Raw genomic sequence first — 18,247 nt, forward strand, 5'->3', positions numbered from 1 at the left:
TAAACTCAAACTTTAAATTATTACAGTGCTATTCAGATCTTCCATTTCTTCTTGGATCAGTTTTGGTAATTTGTGTCTTTCAAGGAATTTGTGCATTTCATCAGATTTATTGGCATAATATAGTTCATACAATACTATTCCCTTATTATTATTTTAATTTCTGTAGTATCTGTTGTGTTGTCCTCTTCTATTTTTGACATAGTTAATTTGTATCTTCTCTCTTTCTTGATCATTCCAGCAAGAGGTTTATCAATTTTATTAATTTTTTTAAGCAACTAGCTTTTGGTTATAGATGAAAAAAAATATATTGTTTGTCTGATTCTGATTTCTATGTCATTGATTTCTGTTCTATATCATTTCCTTCATTCTAGTTTAATTGGGTTTAATTAACTCTTTTCTTTCTTGTTGAGGTTTAAGTTTAAGGTGTAAACTTTGATTTTATACTTTTCTTCTAATGTAAGTATTTAAAGTAAAATTTTCCCTCTAAGCCCTGTGCTGCATTCCACTAGTTTTGATATATTTTCATTATTCTTCAGTCCAAAATATTTTCTAGTATCCCTTGTGATTTCTTCCTTGACTTGTGATTTATTTTAAAATATGCTGTTTAGTTTCCAAATATTTTGAGGTTTAAAAAATATCTTTCTGTTTGATTTCTAATTTAATTTTTTGTGGTCATAGAAAATAGTCTGTGTGATTTAAATTCTTTTAAATTTATTGGAAATTGTATAGGCCTGCATATAGTCTCTTAGTTAAAGTTCAATGTGTGCTTGAAAAAGAGTGTGTATTCTTGTATTCTTGGGTGTACTGTTCCATACATGTCAATGAGGACAAGGTGATTGATAATATTGTCTAAATCTTCTGTTTCTCCTACTTTGAAGGCATGACTCTTTTGGGGTTTCTACTGAATGTCTTCTGAATGTCTACTGAATTTGTTCACCTTCATGGTGTTTCACATTACAAGTGTACAAATTAATACTCAGCCAAAAACTCAAGAGAGCCCTCTATAGATTTCTTTGTGTAGCTCTGATAGTCTTTACCACAAAATTCTAGCCATTCTGGCCTCTGTGGAATCTGATTTCTGGGATTCCAACCCTACTCCATAGTGTGGTAATTTCCTCCATGCAGAAACTAGGAGACAGTAAGGATTACTTATTTTGTTTCACTTTTCTCAGGAATTACAGTCCTGTGCTGCTTATCATTCAATGTCTGAACATAGTTGTTTTATATATTTTTGTTCAATTCTAGTTATTTGTAGTATGAGGATAATTATGGGCTGTGTTTCTCTCACATGGCAAGAGCAGAAGTATTTTGTTTCTTCCTTTCCTTCCTTTCCTTTCCTTTCCTTTCCTTTCCTTTCATTAAAAATATTAATCTTTCCTTTTAGTGCTGTTATACACAAATGAACAATTGTCAGTTAATACATTAGATGGCGTGTGTTTCCTTTGCTATACGCATGTTTGCTTTCCCCTAAAGGGCTGACTGAAGCTATATGCTCATATTGACAGACAGGCTTCACTTTAAAGAATTAGGTAGGTTAGGGTCTCCCAGTGAAGATCCCCTCGGGGGGGGGGGCAACCCATAACATAGCTACCTTAGTATTTCCCAAGCAGAGAGGTCAGTTTCTGTAGAGATTAGTACTTCAGTTTTAGTTTATGTATAAGGTTGCTACTGCCTTGCATGTGTGTAGGTGGGAAAGCTGGGAGGGTGCAACTGGTTCAGGCATTCCTTTTCAATCCTCTAATTAATTTTACCAAATAATGTCTAGCATTCCATTCCCTGCTCCATACCTGCTCCATCTTTGCTTGGAGCCTCCTAGGAACTCTATCAAGAAGACCCAATCCAATTCTTTTTATAGCATTTTCCTGCGGGTATCTGGGACTAGAGTTTTCATTGGTCTGGTTTATCCATTAATACAACTTCATCTTCTTTCTGTCTTCTAGAAATGTATCTCTATCACTAGTTTGCTCATGGTTTTCTATCCCATTCTCAGCTTTCCTAGTGATTTACTTCCTTTGACACCCCACAGTGCCATTTCCATGGAATGTGGGAAAAGAGAGGGAGGTAAATACATATATACTCGTGCTATCATTTTGAATCACATGCCTTTTTTTGAAAATGTTATGACAAACTTTATGACAGTCATTTATGTTTTTTAAAAACTTTTAACATTTTAGTGATTAAACAAAAAACAACAAACCTGTATCCAAAGCATAATTTCTGTTGAGGGAATAAATAACAGTGTTGATCTAAATTACTTTGAAGTTAACCAAAGCCTAAGAATGATTCAGATTATTTCGGCACCATCTAGTTGATTAGTTTTTATTTATTACTTATTATTTTGCTTGAGGTGCTTTAAAAATAGCCATTAACATAAAAAAAAATCTTGGGCTCTATAGGAAAAGGCAGCACCACAGACTCAGAATTATGCTTTTGCTTCATGATTAAATTTGATTATATGCCTAAAGTAGACGAATTAGAGTTTATTGTCACGTTTATGGCTGAGTTTTCTGTTTTTCTGATAGGTACAACAGTAAACCTGGTGATGACTATGAAGATCCCAAAGATGTTCAAGCCATCAAAGAGGCCCAGTTGTATATGGGAGACTTCAATTTGAAGACAGCCCCAGACTATAAGATACCTGAACACATGAGAGTAAATGCTGCCAAGAAGGAAGAGGAACTGGGACACCTCGACTCTATGGTGCTTACCCGTAGCTTTCATGACAATGAGGCACACACCCTGGATTTTTTAATTGAATTCTGCTGAAACCACCCATTTTGTTAGCTGGTCCATAAAGATATATAGTCATAGAAATTTAGAATTGGAAAAGGGCTTCATGATTATCTAGAATAATGCCCCTTTTTACAAATGAGGAAATTGAGTCCCAAAGATAAGAGATTTATTCATGACTATTTAGTTAACATGGCAGAACCAGCCTTCAAATTAATTACTCGGTTCAATACCAGTTTCATGAGTGAAGGCATTATATTTTATGAACTTTGAATCTCTGAAATTCAAACACATCCTTGTTGGCTATTGTTTTTGGCTGCTGTGGACCACCAAGACTTAGGAAAATAGACCACTGTATTTAGCCTTTGTTTGAAGGACTTCCAAACTTTTGTAGGTGACACAATACTGAGCAGTTAATATATTCCTTTTTGATTCTCTCTGCATTTCCCCAAACTGCTTCTAATCATCCTGATTTCTCATACCTGTTTTCATCCTAAAGTTTCCTCTCCCTGTCATAGTAATTCCTTGCTTTGAATTGACAAGTGACTTTTCACACTTAGAGGCTCAGAAGGCATCTGAGTTACCATTTTGAGGAGAATTTTGTATATGGCCACCTAGTATGGCTGTGCAGGTTGCCCATTTCAAGGCATCACATTGAAAAGAGTGCCAATCATACCACAGATAGAGCATGTTTGAATATTTTATAATTTTCTGACAAATGGAAGTGTAAAGTGTCTTGAGGAAGGAGTGTCTTTTTCTGTTTCACTAAAGATGCTGTACATGCCAGCACTCCAGAGATCCTGGTATGGCGATTCATAGCCACACGTCAATTTTCATAGCTCATACCTATAACTTTCTGATCAAATGGACATTTTGAACATTTTATTAGTGACCGTTTGGATTGTTTTTCTATCTGTTTGTCTAAGGCAATTCTTGTTTCAACTATCATGTTTCATCCGTTGTCACAGACAAATGTTCTTTTGATCACAATTTGCCAGTCATCCCACCTGAAATTTCATAGTCCAGGTAGAGGTGATGGACAGGTGTGATGTCTTGAATGGAACTGCATTGCACTGAAATCTATTTTATTAAAATGACAGCATTAAATAATGCAGAGCACACAATTCTACCGGTCAGAAGATCCGAGTTCCGTTCCAATCTCTGCCACTTAATAGTTATATGAACTTGGCTAGTCATGTAACTCTCCCTAAGCCTCAGTTGTATTGTCTGTTTAAAAAAAAAAAGGTATTACTACCAATGAACAACGGTAAGACAAGACATGTCTAGTCTTCTTCATAGGGTTAAAGTAATGGTCAAAGTCAATAAACAGTCATTCTTATCATGGTTAAGTTCAAAGTCACTGAAAAGTATCAAACATTTTAGAAGTTGTGTATTATACATTTCCCCACCACCACCGCCTCCTCCCCCACCTCCCCCATCCATGGCTAGTGTTTAGGTGTGTGGTATTTGGAAAATTAGAAAGAGAGGCTTGGTATGTAAATTGGGCTCCTAAAAGAGGTAGGCCTTACAGCCACCAGGCTGGTTTGGGTTTGTTCTCCACTTAATTCTCGGTCCTCCAGGTACTTCAGAAGTGGTCCCTCACTCACCCAAGGGCTGGATTTTGAGTTTAAACCCTAATGCTTTAAAGATTTGTTCTTAAGTATGTAAAACATCTCCTCTATTTTGTTACAGTAGATAGTAAATATACAGGTAAGTTTTGTAAGACGACTTGAAGAAAAACCTTTCGATCTTTTATTTTTCTTAACCTGTATATTTATGCAAAGTTACTCTTAACAGCCTTTGGGCCATCTAGTTGCCTAACTGCACACCAGGAGCAGGGTTGCATGTGACTGGAGGCTCTGGTCAGGGCATTTAGGAAACACAGCCTGGGGAGAGAGCTGGCAGTGAGGGAGCAGTGGGCCTGTTTGGCACCTGTGACTGGAGGCAGGGGCATAGCTGGGCTCGGATGAGTGGAGAAGGAACCAAGGAAAAGTCCAGGAACCTCTCAGTGTGACGTGGTACTGGAATTCAGGATCGTGACCTTGCCTGCACAAGGAGTAACAGAAAGAATGTGGCCAAAATACAGAATGACAACAGGCTAAAGTGGCCCGAGGTGGGCAACCCTAAGTGAGTCTAAGCCAATAGGATTTGAGTTTTCATCAGGGAAGGACGGTTACTGTGTGCTCCTGACCAAAGAATGGCCTTCCCTTCCCTGGGATCTGGCTGAGTACAGGGCTCAGGAAGGACTTCCATTGAGTGGTGGAAGGAGGATGGGGGAACTCAGCCCTAGAAGCCAGCTGGGGGACACCAGAGGTCACATCCAGACCGTCTTCCCCTTATGGAGAGGTGAAATGGGGAAAAGCCTAAAAACTAGAGAAAATAACTTAGTAGCGAACAGGAATGATCAGATACATTTTTATCTTGAATTTTTGCTAGGCATTCCAGTCAAGGGACAAAAGCAAATTGTATTTCAAGCTGCCCTTTGTGAGCAGGTTGTCATTCTGCTTTCTTCCTGTTCTTTTTATCAGGCCTATGCAAAGAAAATGCACATGAACAAGTGCATTGTCTCTCTTCGAGACCTTAAAGTGGCTGTCATCGAGGAAATACAGTGCCTGGTGCAAGAACTGAAGAACATTCAGTCGACTCTTCACGTATCCAAGCACATCCCCATTCCCCAAATCCCTCAGATATACCCAGAAGAAGTTCCAGAAAAGAGATTTCAGTATGATGAGGAAACCCTCCTAGCTTTTAAGCGGCAGCAGATGAAAAATCAGGCTGAAACGGCCCCTCGAGTGGAAAAGGCAGCGTCTGCAGGCTCAGCTGGAAGCTTCCTCAGACTCTCTTCTGGAAAGGATGGGGATTTGACGACAAGTGATTCATTGTCTAGATCATCAAAAGCAACAGTATTCAATCTAGATATTCCAAAGTTCATGGAATTTGAAAGAACAGATCCAACTGAAGTGGAGCTGGAGATTATGAAGAGGGATGAGATTAAACACTTGTACATGCAACAGTATTTGATCAACAGGGTAAGAAATGAGATTGCTTATTTAAAGCTGAAGGAGAGAAGAGCAGGATAATTAAAATTGAATTATAATTTAATTAAAAATAATTAAATTTATTTTTAATTTCTCTACCTTAATCTTCCCCAAACCCTGACCAGCCCACAACTCACTGATGGCTTGGCTTTCTCCCCATCCCTGGTCTTCTGAAAATCATTGTGTTCTGCTAAGAACTTTGGAGCTTTTCAACTTTTTTCTTTTTGGAAAGCTAAGAATTAAGGGCAAATCCATGTTAATTGGTATCTAACTGAAGTCATGGTAAAGGAGAAGTGATAAAGCAGCCTTCAGATGATGGATGGAGCATAACTAAAAACCTTCCGGTGAAAATGGGGCACCCTCTGCTTTTCACCCCCTGCTCTTTCTCTAATGTGTGATTTGCCCCTTTAGTGAGAGTGTTCACGGTAATGACTAGCTTCAGAATTGTTCTGGAGCTGGAATGGCAAATATTTTTATTTGTAAGAAAATCAGGACCAGGCTGGGGCCAGTTGTGTGCAGGAGGTGCTCTGAATATGGAAGGAAAAGGTCCTTTCCTGGATGGAAGTTCCCTCCTGCCAGCCGTATAGAGTCCCCTTCCTCAGTGTGTCTGAAAGCAGCACCTATTACTCCCCAAACTTATTCTTCACCCATTATCTCTACTTCTTCCAGTGCTGTTTTCTCACTCTTTCTGTTTCTCCATACTTACCACCCCACTTCTGAGTTTCATATCTGTGCTTTTTTCTTTGCTATTTCCTTCTACCTACAATGACTTCTTCCAAAGTTGTCGTCATTCAAAACTCAGCTCACTTCCAAACCCTCTCCAGAATCTTCTGCCCACACTACATACTCTCCTTTCTTCTAAACTCCATTTGCACTTATAATCAGCATCTTAGGTTTTGTACTTATTTTTCTTGCTGTTTTATATGTGTTAGTTTTGTCTTACAAATTATACAATTTTTAATTGAAGTATAGTTGATGTATAATATTACAAGTTACACGTGTATAATATAGTGATCTACAATTTGTAAAGGTTACACTCCATTTGTAGTTATTATAAAATATGCTGTGTTGTACAATATATCATTGTAGCTTATTTTTTTTAACATCTTTATTGGAGTATAATTGCTTGACAATGGTGTGTTAGTTCATTGCAGCTTATTTTATACATAATAGTTTGTACCTGTTAATCCCCTACCCTTATATTGTTCCTCCCTCCTTCCCTCTTCCCACTGGTAACCACTAGTTTGTTCTCTATATCTGTGAGTCTCTTGCTTTTTGTTATATTCACTAGTTTTATTTTTTTTTTAGATTCCACATATAACTGCTAACATATAATATTTGTCTTAACCTGGATGACTTACTTCACTACCCAAAGTATCCCCCAGGTCCATCCATGTTGTTGCAAATGGCAAATTTTCATTCTTTTTTATGGCTGAGTAATATTCCATTGTATATATGTACCACATATTTTTCCATTCATCTGTTGATGGACACCTAGGTTGCTTCCATATCTTCACAATATCTTGTAAATAATGCTGCTATGAACATTGGGGTGCACATATCTTTTTGAATTAGTGTTTTTGGTTTTTTTGGATATATACCCAGGAGTGGAATTGCTGGGTCATAAGGTAGTTCTATTTTCAGTTTTTTGAGAAGCCTCCCTACTGTTTTCCACAGAGCTACACCAATTTACATTCCCAACAACAGTGTGTGAGTGTTCCCTTTTCTCCACATTCTTGCCAAAATTTTTTATTTGTGTGTGTGTGTTTTAATGATAGCCATTCTGACAGGTGTGAGATGATTATCTCATTGTGGTTTTGATTTGCATTTCCCTAATGATTGGCTATGTTGAGCATCTTTTCATGTTCCTTTTGGCCACCTGCGTTTCTTCTTTGGAAAAATGTCTATTCAGGTCTTCTGCCCATTTTTTAATCAGATTGTTTGTTTGTTTGTTGATGTTGAATTGTATGAGCTGTTTATATATGTTGGATATTAACCCCTTGTCCGTCGTATCACTTGCCAATATTTTCTTCCATTCAGTAGATTGTCTTTTCATTTTGTTGATGGTTCCCTTTGCTGTCTGAAAACTTTTAAGTTTAATTAGGTCCCATTTGTTTATTTTTGCTTTTGTTTGCTTTAGGAGACAGATCCAAAAAAAAATTGCTATGATTTATGTCAAAGAATGTTCTGCTTATGTTTTCCTCCATGAATTTTATGGTTTCCCAGCCTTAAATTTAGGTCTTTAATCCATTTTGAGTTTATTTTTGTGTATGGTGTTAGAGGATGTTCTAAGTTTATGCTTTTACATGTAGCTGTCCTGTTTTCCCAGAACCACTTATTGAAGGGGCTGTCTTTTCTCCATTGTATATTTTTGCCTCCTTTGTCATAGATTAATTGACCATAGGTGCATGAGTTTATTTCTGGGCTCTCTATTCTGTTTCACTGATTGATGTGTCTGTTTTTGTGTCAGTATCATACTGTTTTGATCATTGTAGCTTTGTAGTATGGTCTTGAAGTCAAGAAGCATAATTCCTCCAGCTCCACTTTTCTTACTTGAGATTATTTTGGCTATTTGAGGTCTTTAGTGTTTTCACACAAAAATTTCTTTGTTCTAGTTCTGTGAAAAATGCTATTGGTATTTTGATAGGGATTGCATTGAATCTATAGATTGCCTTGGGTAGTATGGTAATTTTAACAATATTGATTCTTCCAATCCAAGAACACAGTATATCTTCCCATCTGTTTGTGTGATCTTCAATTTCTTTTATCAGTTTCTTATAGTTTTCCGAGTATAGGTCTTTTACCTCCCTAGGTAGATTTATTTCTAGGTATTTTATTCTTTTTGATGTGATGGTAAATGGGATTGTTTCCTTAATTTCTCTTTCTGCTAGTTCCTTGTTAGTGTATAGAAATGAAACAGATTTCTGTATATTAATTTTGTAACCTGCAACTTTACTAAATTCATTGATGAGCTCTAGTAGTTTTCTGGTGGTGTCTTTAGGATTTTCTATGCATAGTATCATGTCATCTGCAAACAAGGACAGTTTTGCTTCTTCTTTTCCAATTTGGATTCCTTTTATTTCTTTTTCTTGTCTGATTGCTGTGGGTAGGACTTCCAATACTATGTTAAATAAAAGTGGCAAGAGTGGGCATCCTTGTCCTCTTCCTGATCTTAGAGGAAATGCTTTTAGCTTTTCACCTTTAACACATTTTTGGCCAGAGGCATATTATGGCCACAGGCATTAGTTTCTGCAAAGATCCCCCAGTCAATAATGTGTTAGCTATGGGTTTGTCATATATGGCCTTTATTATGTTGAGGTATGTTCCCTCTATGCTCACTTTCTGGAGAGTTTTTATAGTAAATGGATGTTGAATTCTGTCAAAAGTTTTTCTGCATCTATTGAGATAATCATATGTTTTTTATTTTTCAATTTGTTAATGTGGTGTATCACATTGATTTGTGGATATTGAATTATCCTTGCATCCTTGGAATAAATCGCACTTGATCATACTGTATGATTATTTAATGTATTGCTGGAATCAGTTTGCTAATATTTTGTTAAGGACTTTTGCATGTATGTTCATCAGTGACATTGGCCTGTGATGTTCTTTTTTGTGTGATATCTTTGCCTGGTTTTGGTATCAGGGTGATACTGGACTCATAGAATGAGTTTGGAAGTGTTCCTTCCTCTGCAATTTTTTGGGAATAGTTTTAGAAGGATAGCTGTTAACACTTCTCTAAATGTTTGGTAGAATTCATCTGTGAAGCTCTCTGGTCCTGGACTTTTGTTTGTTGGGAGTTTTTAAAATCACTGATTCAATTTCAGTACTGGTAATTGGTCTGTTCAATTTTCTATTTCTTCCTGGTTTCGTTTTGGGAGATTGTACATTTCTAAGAATTTGTCCATTTCTTCTGGGTTGTCCATTTTGTTGTTATATAGCTGTTAGTAGTAGTCTCCTATGACCTTTTGTATTTCTGTGGTGTCAGTTTTAACTTCCCTTTTTCATTTCTGATTTTATTCATTTGGGTCCTCTGCCTTTTTTCTTGGTGAGTTTGGATAAAGGTTTATCAATTTTGTTTGTCTTTTCAAAGAACCAGCTTTAGTTTCATTGATTTTTTTCTATTTTTTTTTTTAGTCTCTGTTTCATTAGATACAACTCTAGGATTCCCCTGAAGTGTCTAGGACAATGCCAGACATATAGTAGATATTCAGTAAAAAGTTTTAATTGATTTAATTTTAACTATTAATTTAACAAATATTTATTGGACATTCTATGTGCAGAAACAGTGCTAGCTAGGTAGTAGGGATGAAACAATTGTCAAGTCATACACATTCTCTATCCTATACAGCTTACAGGCTATGAGGGGTAGTGAGAATAAAACAGGCATAACCCTTACAACCTTGGACACCTATGTGGTATAGTTGCAGAATGGTGTTGCACTGAAGAAAACATAGTGCTTCCTCCAAAGAAATTTAAAAATAATTCAAATTTGTTGAACAAGCATTAAACTGGAACCCACTTAGTCTACAGTCATACATTAAAAGTTTAATTTTTCTTCTCCTTGGTTTGTTGTGTTTTTTGTTTTTGCTTTTTAGCTCTCTGAAATTCTCCAGCAGTTTCACAGACCCAAACCCACAGATATCTTCCTCTTTCTCAGCCCCAGGCTGAGCCCTCACTCATTATAGGCATTTGATAGTTGAGGCTCCCCATTCAAGTACAGCCTAATGAAAAACATGGAATGGTTTGTCTTTTTCCTGGTGTACTAGTTTCATTGGGAGAATCAGCTCTTTGGGCTCTCTGTTGATCTCTTCATCTCCTTTGGGATGGGGCAAGGGAGACGCTGTGTCAAAACCAAAGTAAAACTGAGGATTTAAAATCATTTGAAATTGCAGTGGAATAAAGTCTAGACCAGGACATGAGATGTTTGGGTTCTTTTTTTATTTTTTTATTATTTTTTTTTATTTTAATTTTTGTCTATGTTGGGTCTTCATTTCTGTGCGAGGGCTTTCTCTAGTTGCGGCAAGTGGGGGCCACTCACTATCGCGGCCTCTCTTGTTGCAGAGCACAGGCTCCAGAAGCGCAGGCTCAGTAGTTGTGGCTCACGGGCCTAGTTGCTCCGCGGCATGTGGGATCTTCCCAGACCAGGGCTCGAACCCGTGTCCCCTGCATTGGCAGGCAGATTCTCAACCACTGCGCCGCCAGGGAAGCCCGATATTTGGGTTCTTATCCAAGCTCTGTAACAAATTTGATCTCAGGGAAGTCACTTTTAGTCTCAATTTCTTCATCTGTAAATAAACCAAGAAGATTGTACAGGTTTCTTATGGCTCCACAATTATATTTATCTGTTTAAAAATATTTACTGTTCTGTAGATTTGAAACTTTTCAAAATAAGAAGGTGAGGAAAATATTATTTTAGTACTTACTGTGTGAAGGGCAGTGTAGAGATACCATGGGAATAGAGTGGAGACAGACACAATACTACCCACAAAGAGCTCACAGTCTCTGATTTAAACCAGCAAGAAGGACATTCTTTTTTTTTTTTTTTTTTTTTTTTGGTGGTACACGGGCCTCTCACTGTTGTGGCCTCTCCCTTTGCGGAGCATAGGCTCCGGACGCGCAGGCTCAACGGCCATGGCTCATGGGCCCAGCCGCTCCGCGGCATGTGGGATCTTCCTGGACCGGGGCACGAACCCGTGTCCCCTGCATCGGCAGGCGGACTCCCAACCAGTGCGCCACCAGGGAAGCCCCAAGGACATTCCTGATCAATGGCTTAATCAATGGTGAAGAAACAGCTCGAAGGACTGCAGTTACAGAATACCTACCACTTAATAAACCAGTTCATCAATGGTATTAAATGTACATAAATTAAATTATGAGACTGTATACACACCCATGTGCCCCACCCACCCACCCTTGTAATTCTCCATCCATAATAAGGGCATAATAAGAAAATGCTTTTACCCAAACAAATCAGTATTGTTGGATAGTTTTAAAAATGCATGTACCTGTTTTAAACTTCTAACATACCCTCAAATCTTCTTCCACCTCAGATCAAAGAACTGATTGTCACTTTTGATGCAGAACTCCGTCTCCTGAGACATCGGAAACTGAAACTAGATACTCAGATGAAATTATCTGACCTGCACCATGTCACATTGTTTCAAGAAATGCTTCTCCTGAAGAATTTTGAGAAACAGGAGAACATACTTCAAGAGCGTGTTAATTCATTAGACAAAGAGGAACAGGACATGCAAGTATGAATGGGCAGAAGAGTGCTAGCTGGCTACAGCCTTAGTTATGGAGGGGACTTGATTCTTCTTTTCTTTCTTCTTCTCAACTTAATTTCCCCACTTGTTCTAGTCCACATCTCTTTCTTGTCTTCTCTTCCTCCTCCTTTTCCCCGTTATTCCTGTTTGCTCTCTGTTTTTGGTAGCCGTGCTCAGGGAGGAGTGAATCATACTTTTTAATGAATTTGATCTGATATTTTGTAAGGTAGGAGAATAAATTTTTCAAAAGTGACCCTTATGTTTAGTTTACCTAATTAAAAGTCTGTTTTTGTTGTCAGTAGCTATCATGTGAAGTTGAGTTTTGATTATATATTATCCTTATGAATGAACATACTTGGGAAAGAAGCTGGTAAATTTCTTAAATATTATAGCCAGTTTTAGAGTAATAAATAATTGAATAGCACATGAAATTAAGTTTATTTGTTACATACATGTTAAATTTAAAGAGATTAATTAGACCATCTATCTTTGTCTTAAAAGAAGAAGGATTGTATTAGATAATACATACTCAATAGTGATGTCAATTTTTAGGTATATCAGTTTCACTAAGAGCAGATGTGCCTTTTTGTTTTAGTTATCTTATATTGATATGAAAAAAAACTTTTTTGAGACCACACATGGAAGAATACTAGCTGATATCCACATATCAGTAAAAATTTCAATTTACCTAATTTAATTTCTTGAGGAAGTTAAACGTCAAAGAATCGATCTTATCTGATTCTGAACTTAACTGATTTTTACAAAAGAATTATAAAATTTTAATCAAATAAATGAATGACTCTGCATTCAGAAACATCAGAAATGTAAACTTCTATTAAGAAGCTTAAAAAATGTTTGTAGGCTGTAACCTTACATTGTAATGTACATTGTTCTCTGAACCTGGTTTATCAGAAATATTGATCATTTGTTCTTATTTTTTGTTCGTTTAGTGGAAAATAAATGAAACTCTTAAAGAGATGGAAGAGAAAAAGAATGAAGTCGCCAAGATCCAGGACCAAGAAAAGGCACTCTATGCTGGTTTCCAAGCAGCCCTTGGAGAAAACAATAAATTTGCTAACTTTCTCATGAAGGTACTAAAGAAGAGGATTAAGCGGGTGAAGAAAAAGAAGGTTGAAGGAGATGCTGGTTTGTATTTCTTTTTACGTATGATCCTATTTTTTTCTCATTAGCATGAAATAGAGAAATAACTAAGGGAAATAGTACACCCTTTTATTTCACTACAACATAGACAATGTAGAGGCACTATGGGGTTACAGATGAGAGCATATAGACCTTTAGGTCTCTAACCATCTGGATTGTGTGTGTGTGTGTGTGTGTGTGTATCTGGTATAAGATATCATAGGATAGTTTAATTTAACAAGAACATCTTTTCATATGTTTATTTGCCACCTGTATATCTTTGGTAAAATGTCTCTTCATGTCTTTTGCCCATGTTTGAATAGGATTGTTTGCTTTGGTACTGTTGAGTTTTGAGAGTTCTTTACATATTACACCTACTAGTCCTTTGTCAGATATGTGGTTTGCAAATATTTTCTCCTGGTCTATAGCTTGTCTTTTCATTCCCTTAACAGAGTTTGCAGAGCAATAGTTTTGAATTTTGTCAGTGTCCAATTTGTCAATTTTTCCCTTAAAATTTTTTTTCTTCTTTTAAATTGAAGTATAATTGATTTACAATGTTGTGTTAATTTCTGCTGTACAGCTAAGTGACTCAGTTATACACATATATACACTTTTTTAATATTCTTTTCCATTATGGTTTATCATAGGATACTGAATATCATTCCCTGTGCTATACAGTAGGACCTTGTTGTTTATCCGTTCCATATATAATAGCTTACATCTGCTAACCCCAACCTCCCACTCCATCTTGCCCCCATCCCCCTCCCTCTTGGCAACTACAAGGCTGTTCTCTATGTCTGTGACTCTGTTTCTGTTTTGTAGGTAGGTTCATTTGTGTCATATTTTATATTCCACATGTAAGTGATAGCATATGGTATTTGTCTTTCTCTTTCTGAGTTCACTTAGTATGATCATCTCTAGTTGCATCCATGTTGCTGCAGATGGCATTATTTTGTCCTTTTTTATGGCTGAGTAGTATTCCACTGTATATATGTACCACATCTCCTTATTCCATTCATCTGTTGATGGACATTTAGGTTGTTTCCATGTCTTGGCTATTGTGAATAGTGCTGCTATGAACATAGGGGTGCATGTATCTTTCTGGATTAGAGTTTTGTCTGAATATATGCCCAGGAGTGGGATTGCCAGATCATATGGTAATTCTATTTTTAGTTTTCTGAGGAACCTCCATACTATTCCCATAGTGGCTGTACCAACTTATATTCTCACCAAGAGTGTAGGAGAGTTCCTTTTTCTCCACACCCTCTCCAGCATTTGTTATTTATATAGTTTTAATGATGGCCATTCTGACTGGTATGAGGTGATACCTCATTGTAGTTTTGATTTTCATTTCTCTAGTAATTAGTGATGTTGAGCATCTTTTCATGTGCCTATTGTATTTCTTCTTTGGAGAAATGTCTATTTAGGTCTTCTGCCCATTTTTTGATTGGGTTATTTTTCGTTGTTGAGTTGTATGAGCTGTTTGTATACCTTGAGTTTTTCCCTTTTTGGATCTTGTTATGGTGTCAAGTCTGAGAACTCTTTGCCTAGCCCTAGGTCCTAAAGATTTTCTCCTATTTTTTTCTAAAAGTTTTATCATTTTACATTTAAGTCCGTGATCCATTTGGAGTTAATTTTTGTATAAGATGTGAGACTTTGGTCAATGTTTTTTTTTCTCCTAGGAATCTCCAATTGTTCTAGCACCATTTGTTGAAAAGGCTGTCTCTCTTCCATTGAATTGCTTTTGATCTTTGTCAAAAATCATTTGGGCCTATTTGTGTGGTTCTATATCTGGGTTTTCTATTCTCTTCTATTGATTTATGTGGCTATCTCTCCACCAATACTATAGTCTTGATTGTAGTAGCTATTGAGTTCTGAAATCGGGTAGACTAATTTCTCCCAGTTTATTCTTCTTTTTCAAAATTGTTTTAGCTATTCCAGCTCTTATATATTTCCATATTTTAGAATTTCTTTTTCCCAACCTACAAAAAATCTTGTTGGAATTTTGATAGCAATTGTGTTAAAGTTCTATATCAATCTGGGGAGAATTTGCATCTTTACTGTGTTGAGTCTTCCAATGCATGAACATAGTATGTATTTATGTAAAGCTTTGATTTGTCATCAGCATTGTGTTTTCAACATACAATTCAAGTTCATGTTTTGTTAGATTTACACCAAAGTATTTCCCTTTTTTTTGAGTAATTTTAAAAGGTATATTGCTTTTAATCTTGGTGTCCACATATTCATACTAGTATATAGAAATATAATTGCTTTTTAGATGTTTATCTTATATCTTATAACCTTGCTTATTAGTTTTAGGGGTTTTTGATTGATTCCTCGGGAATTTCTATCTGTAAAAAGGGCCAGTTTTATTTATTTCTGGTCGGTATGCCAATTACCTTTTATTGCCTTATTGCACTGGTTAGAACATCCAGTACTATCTTGAAATAGAGTGCTCAGAGCTGATATCCTTGCCTTAGTCCAATTGTAGGGGGAAAGCATTCAATCTTTCACCATTAAGTCTGCTACCTGTACCATTAAGAAACACCTGTGTTTCATAGTCTTTATCAAGTTCAGGAAGTTCCCCTCTCTTCCTATTTTTCATGAATTTTTATCACGAATGGGTGTTGAATTTTTATCAGATGCTTTACTGTATTGACAATTATGTGATTTTTTTTTCTTTAGCCCGTTAAGATGGTGGATTATATTGGCTGATTACTGATTACCAGATCAGACTAGCATTTCTGAAATAAATCTCCCTTGGTGTGATGTAAAATTCTTTTTATATATTGCTGAATTCTACTTGCTAATATTTTGTTAAGAAATTTTATGTCTCTATTCATGAGGATCATTGTACTGTTTTTGTACTATATCTGGTTTTAGTATCAGGAGAATAATAGCTTCAGAATGTGAATCGGGAAGTCTTCTCTCCTTTTTGATTTTTCTGGAAGATATTGTAAAGAATTTATCGCAATTCTTTATAAATGTTTGGTAAAGTTCTCCAGTGAAACTGTCTGGGCCAATGGATTTCTTCAAGGTAGTTTTAAAATTAGAATTTCAATGTTCTTAATAGTTACAGAACTATTCAAATTATCTATTTTATATTGGGTGAGTTGTAGTAATTTGTATTTTCTGTGGAATTGGTCTATTTCACCTAAGTTAGCAAATTTATGTGCATAGAGATGTTCATTGTATTTCCTTGTTATCCTTTTAATATCTGCAGCGACTGTAGTAATATCACCTGTTGCATTCTCGATATTGGTAAGTTGTTTCTTATCTTCCTATTTTTTTTTCAGTCTTGCTAGAGGTTTGTCAATTCAGTTGATCTTTTTGAGAACAAATCAGCTCTTTGTATAAGTGATTTTCTCTATTATTTTTCTGCTTTCAATTTTATTGATTTCTGTTATTATCTTTACTATTAGCTTCCTTCAGCTTGCTTTGGGTTTATTTTGTACTCCTGTTTTTAGGTTTTGAGGTGGGAGCTTAAATCATTGACTTGAGAATTTTTCTTCTTTTCTAGTTTAGTACTATAATTTCTCTCTCAGCACTGCTTTAGCTGTATTCCACAAATTTTCAAGAGCATTTTCATTTCCATTCAGGTCAATGTAGTTTTAAAATTTACATTGTGACTTCTGGGTCCCATCGATTATATACAAGTGTGTTGTGTAGGTCCAAGTGTTTTGAGATTTTCCTGTTATCTTTCTGTTATTGAGTTCTAGTTTGATTCCATTGTGGTCAGAGAACACACTTTGTATGATTTCAGTTCTTTTATATTTGTTGAGATTTGTTTTATGGTCTGACATACGGTCAATCTTGGTGTATGTTCTGTGGGCACTTGCAAAGAATGTATATTGTGCTGTTTTGTGTGAAGTGTTTTATTACTGTTAGTTAGATTCTACTGATTGATGATACTGTTCAGGTCTTCTATATCCTTGCTGATTTTCTGTATAGTTTTTGCATCAAATGTTGAGGGAGGGGGTGTTGAAGTCTCCAAATAGAATCATGGATTTGTCTATTTCTCCTTTCATTTTTGTCAGTTTTTGCTTCACATATTTTGCAGCTCTGTTGTTTTATGAATACACATTTAATATTGCTATGTCTTCTTGATGGATTGACACTTTTATCATTATATAAGGTCTTTTTCTGTCTTGGGTAATTTTCTTTGCTCTGAAGTCTATTTATCTTATATTAGTATAGCCAGTCTTGCTTTGCTTTGATTAATAGTTGCATAATATGCCTTTCCCCTCCTTTTAATTTCAACTTGACTATATAATTATATTAGAAATGAATTTCTGATAGACAGCATATGGTCAAATAATGTTTTTCATCCACTCTGTCTTCTAATTGGTATATTGATCCACTTACATTTGATATATTAGGGCTTAAGTCTGCCATTTTATTTTTTATTTGTTCTTATTCTCTGTTTTCTGTGTTTGTTCTTTTTCCTACCTTCCTGTGGGTTACTTGAACATTTTTTTTAGAATTCCATTTTAATTTTCTCTAGCACTTTTTAATGTATGTCTTTGTATACTTTTTTTAGTGGTTGCTCTATATATTATTGATATATTATATATACATAATTTATCCCAGTCCACCAGTGTCATCATTTTACCAGTTTAAGTCAAGTATAGAATCCTTGTCTACCTTTACATCTCTTTATCTTCCCTATTTATAATATGCTTGTCTTAAATATTTCCTCTACATACATCTAGAACCATATCAGATAATGTTATAATTTTTGCTTCAATTATCAAACATAATTTAAACACTTGGAGGAGGAAAGCCTATTGTATTTATCCATGTTTCTGCTCCAAGTTTCCTGTTTTAAAAAATAATTTTCCTTCTGTGTAAAGAATTTCTTTTATCCATTCTTTTAGGGCAGGTATACTAGTGGCAATTTCTTAAATTTTCCTATAGTCTGAGTATGTCTTGATTTCTCCTCTTTTTCTGAAAGACATTTTCACTGGGTATAGGATTGTAGGTTGGCATTTCTTTTCTTTCAGCATTTGAAAAATATTGTGCCAATTCCTTCTGGTCTCCATAGTTTCTGATGAGAAACCCTCTGATATT

General features: G+C 35.9%; 1 protein-coding gene across 1 annotated transcript in view; it reads left to right on the forward strand.

Moving 5' to 3' along the window:
- CFAP44 (cilia and flagella associated protein 44) overlaps window positions 1–18,247 on the forward strand; it is a gene marked incomplete at its 3' end in the record, with an annotated part of 129,482 nt that overhangs the window by 95,231 nt on the left and 16,004 nt on the right. The window contains exons 24-27 of the mRNA XM_082654830.1: window positions 2,523–2,700; window positions 5,259–5,759; window positions 11,822–12,025; window positions 12,988–13,183. Of these exons, the coding sequence (XP_082510956.1) occupies window positions 2,523–2,700; window positions 5,259–5,759; window positions 11,822–12,025; window positions 12,988–13,183 (1,079 nt within the window). The remainder of the gene's footprint in view (window positions 1–2,522; window positions 2,701–5,258; window positions 5,760–11,821; window positions 12,026–12,987; window positions 13,184–18,247) is intronic.

This window comes from Grampus griseus, assembly GCF_964374135.1.
Source record: "Grampus griseus genome assembly, chromosome: 5".
NCBI classification, from domain to species: Eukaryota; Metazoa; Chordata; class Mammalia; order Artiodactyla; family Delphinidae; genus Grampus; species Grampus griseus.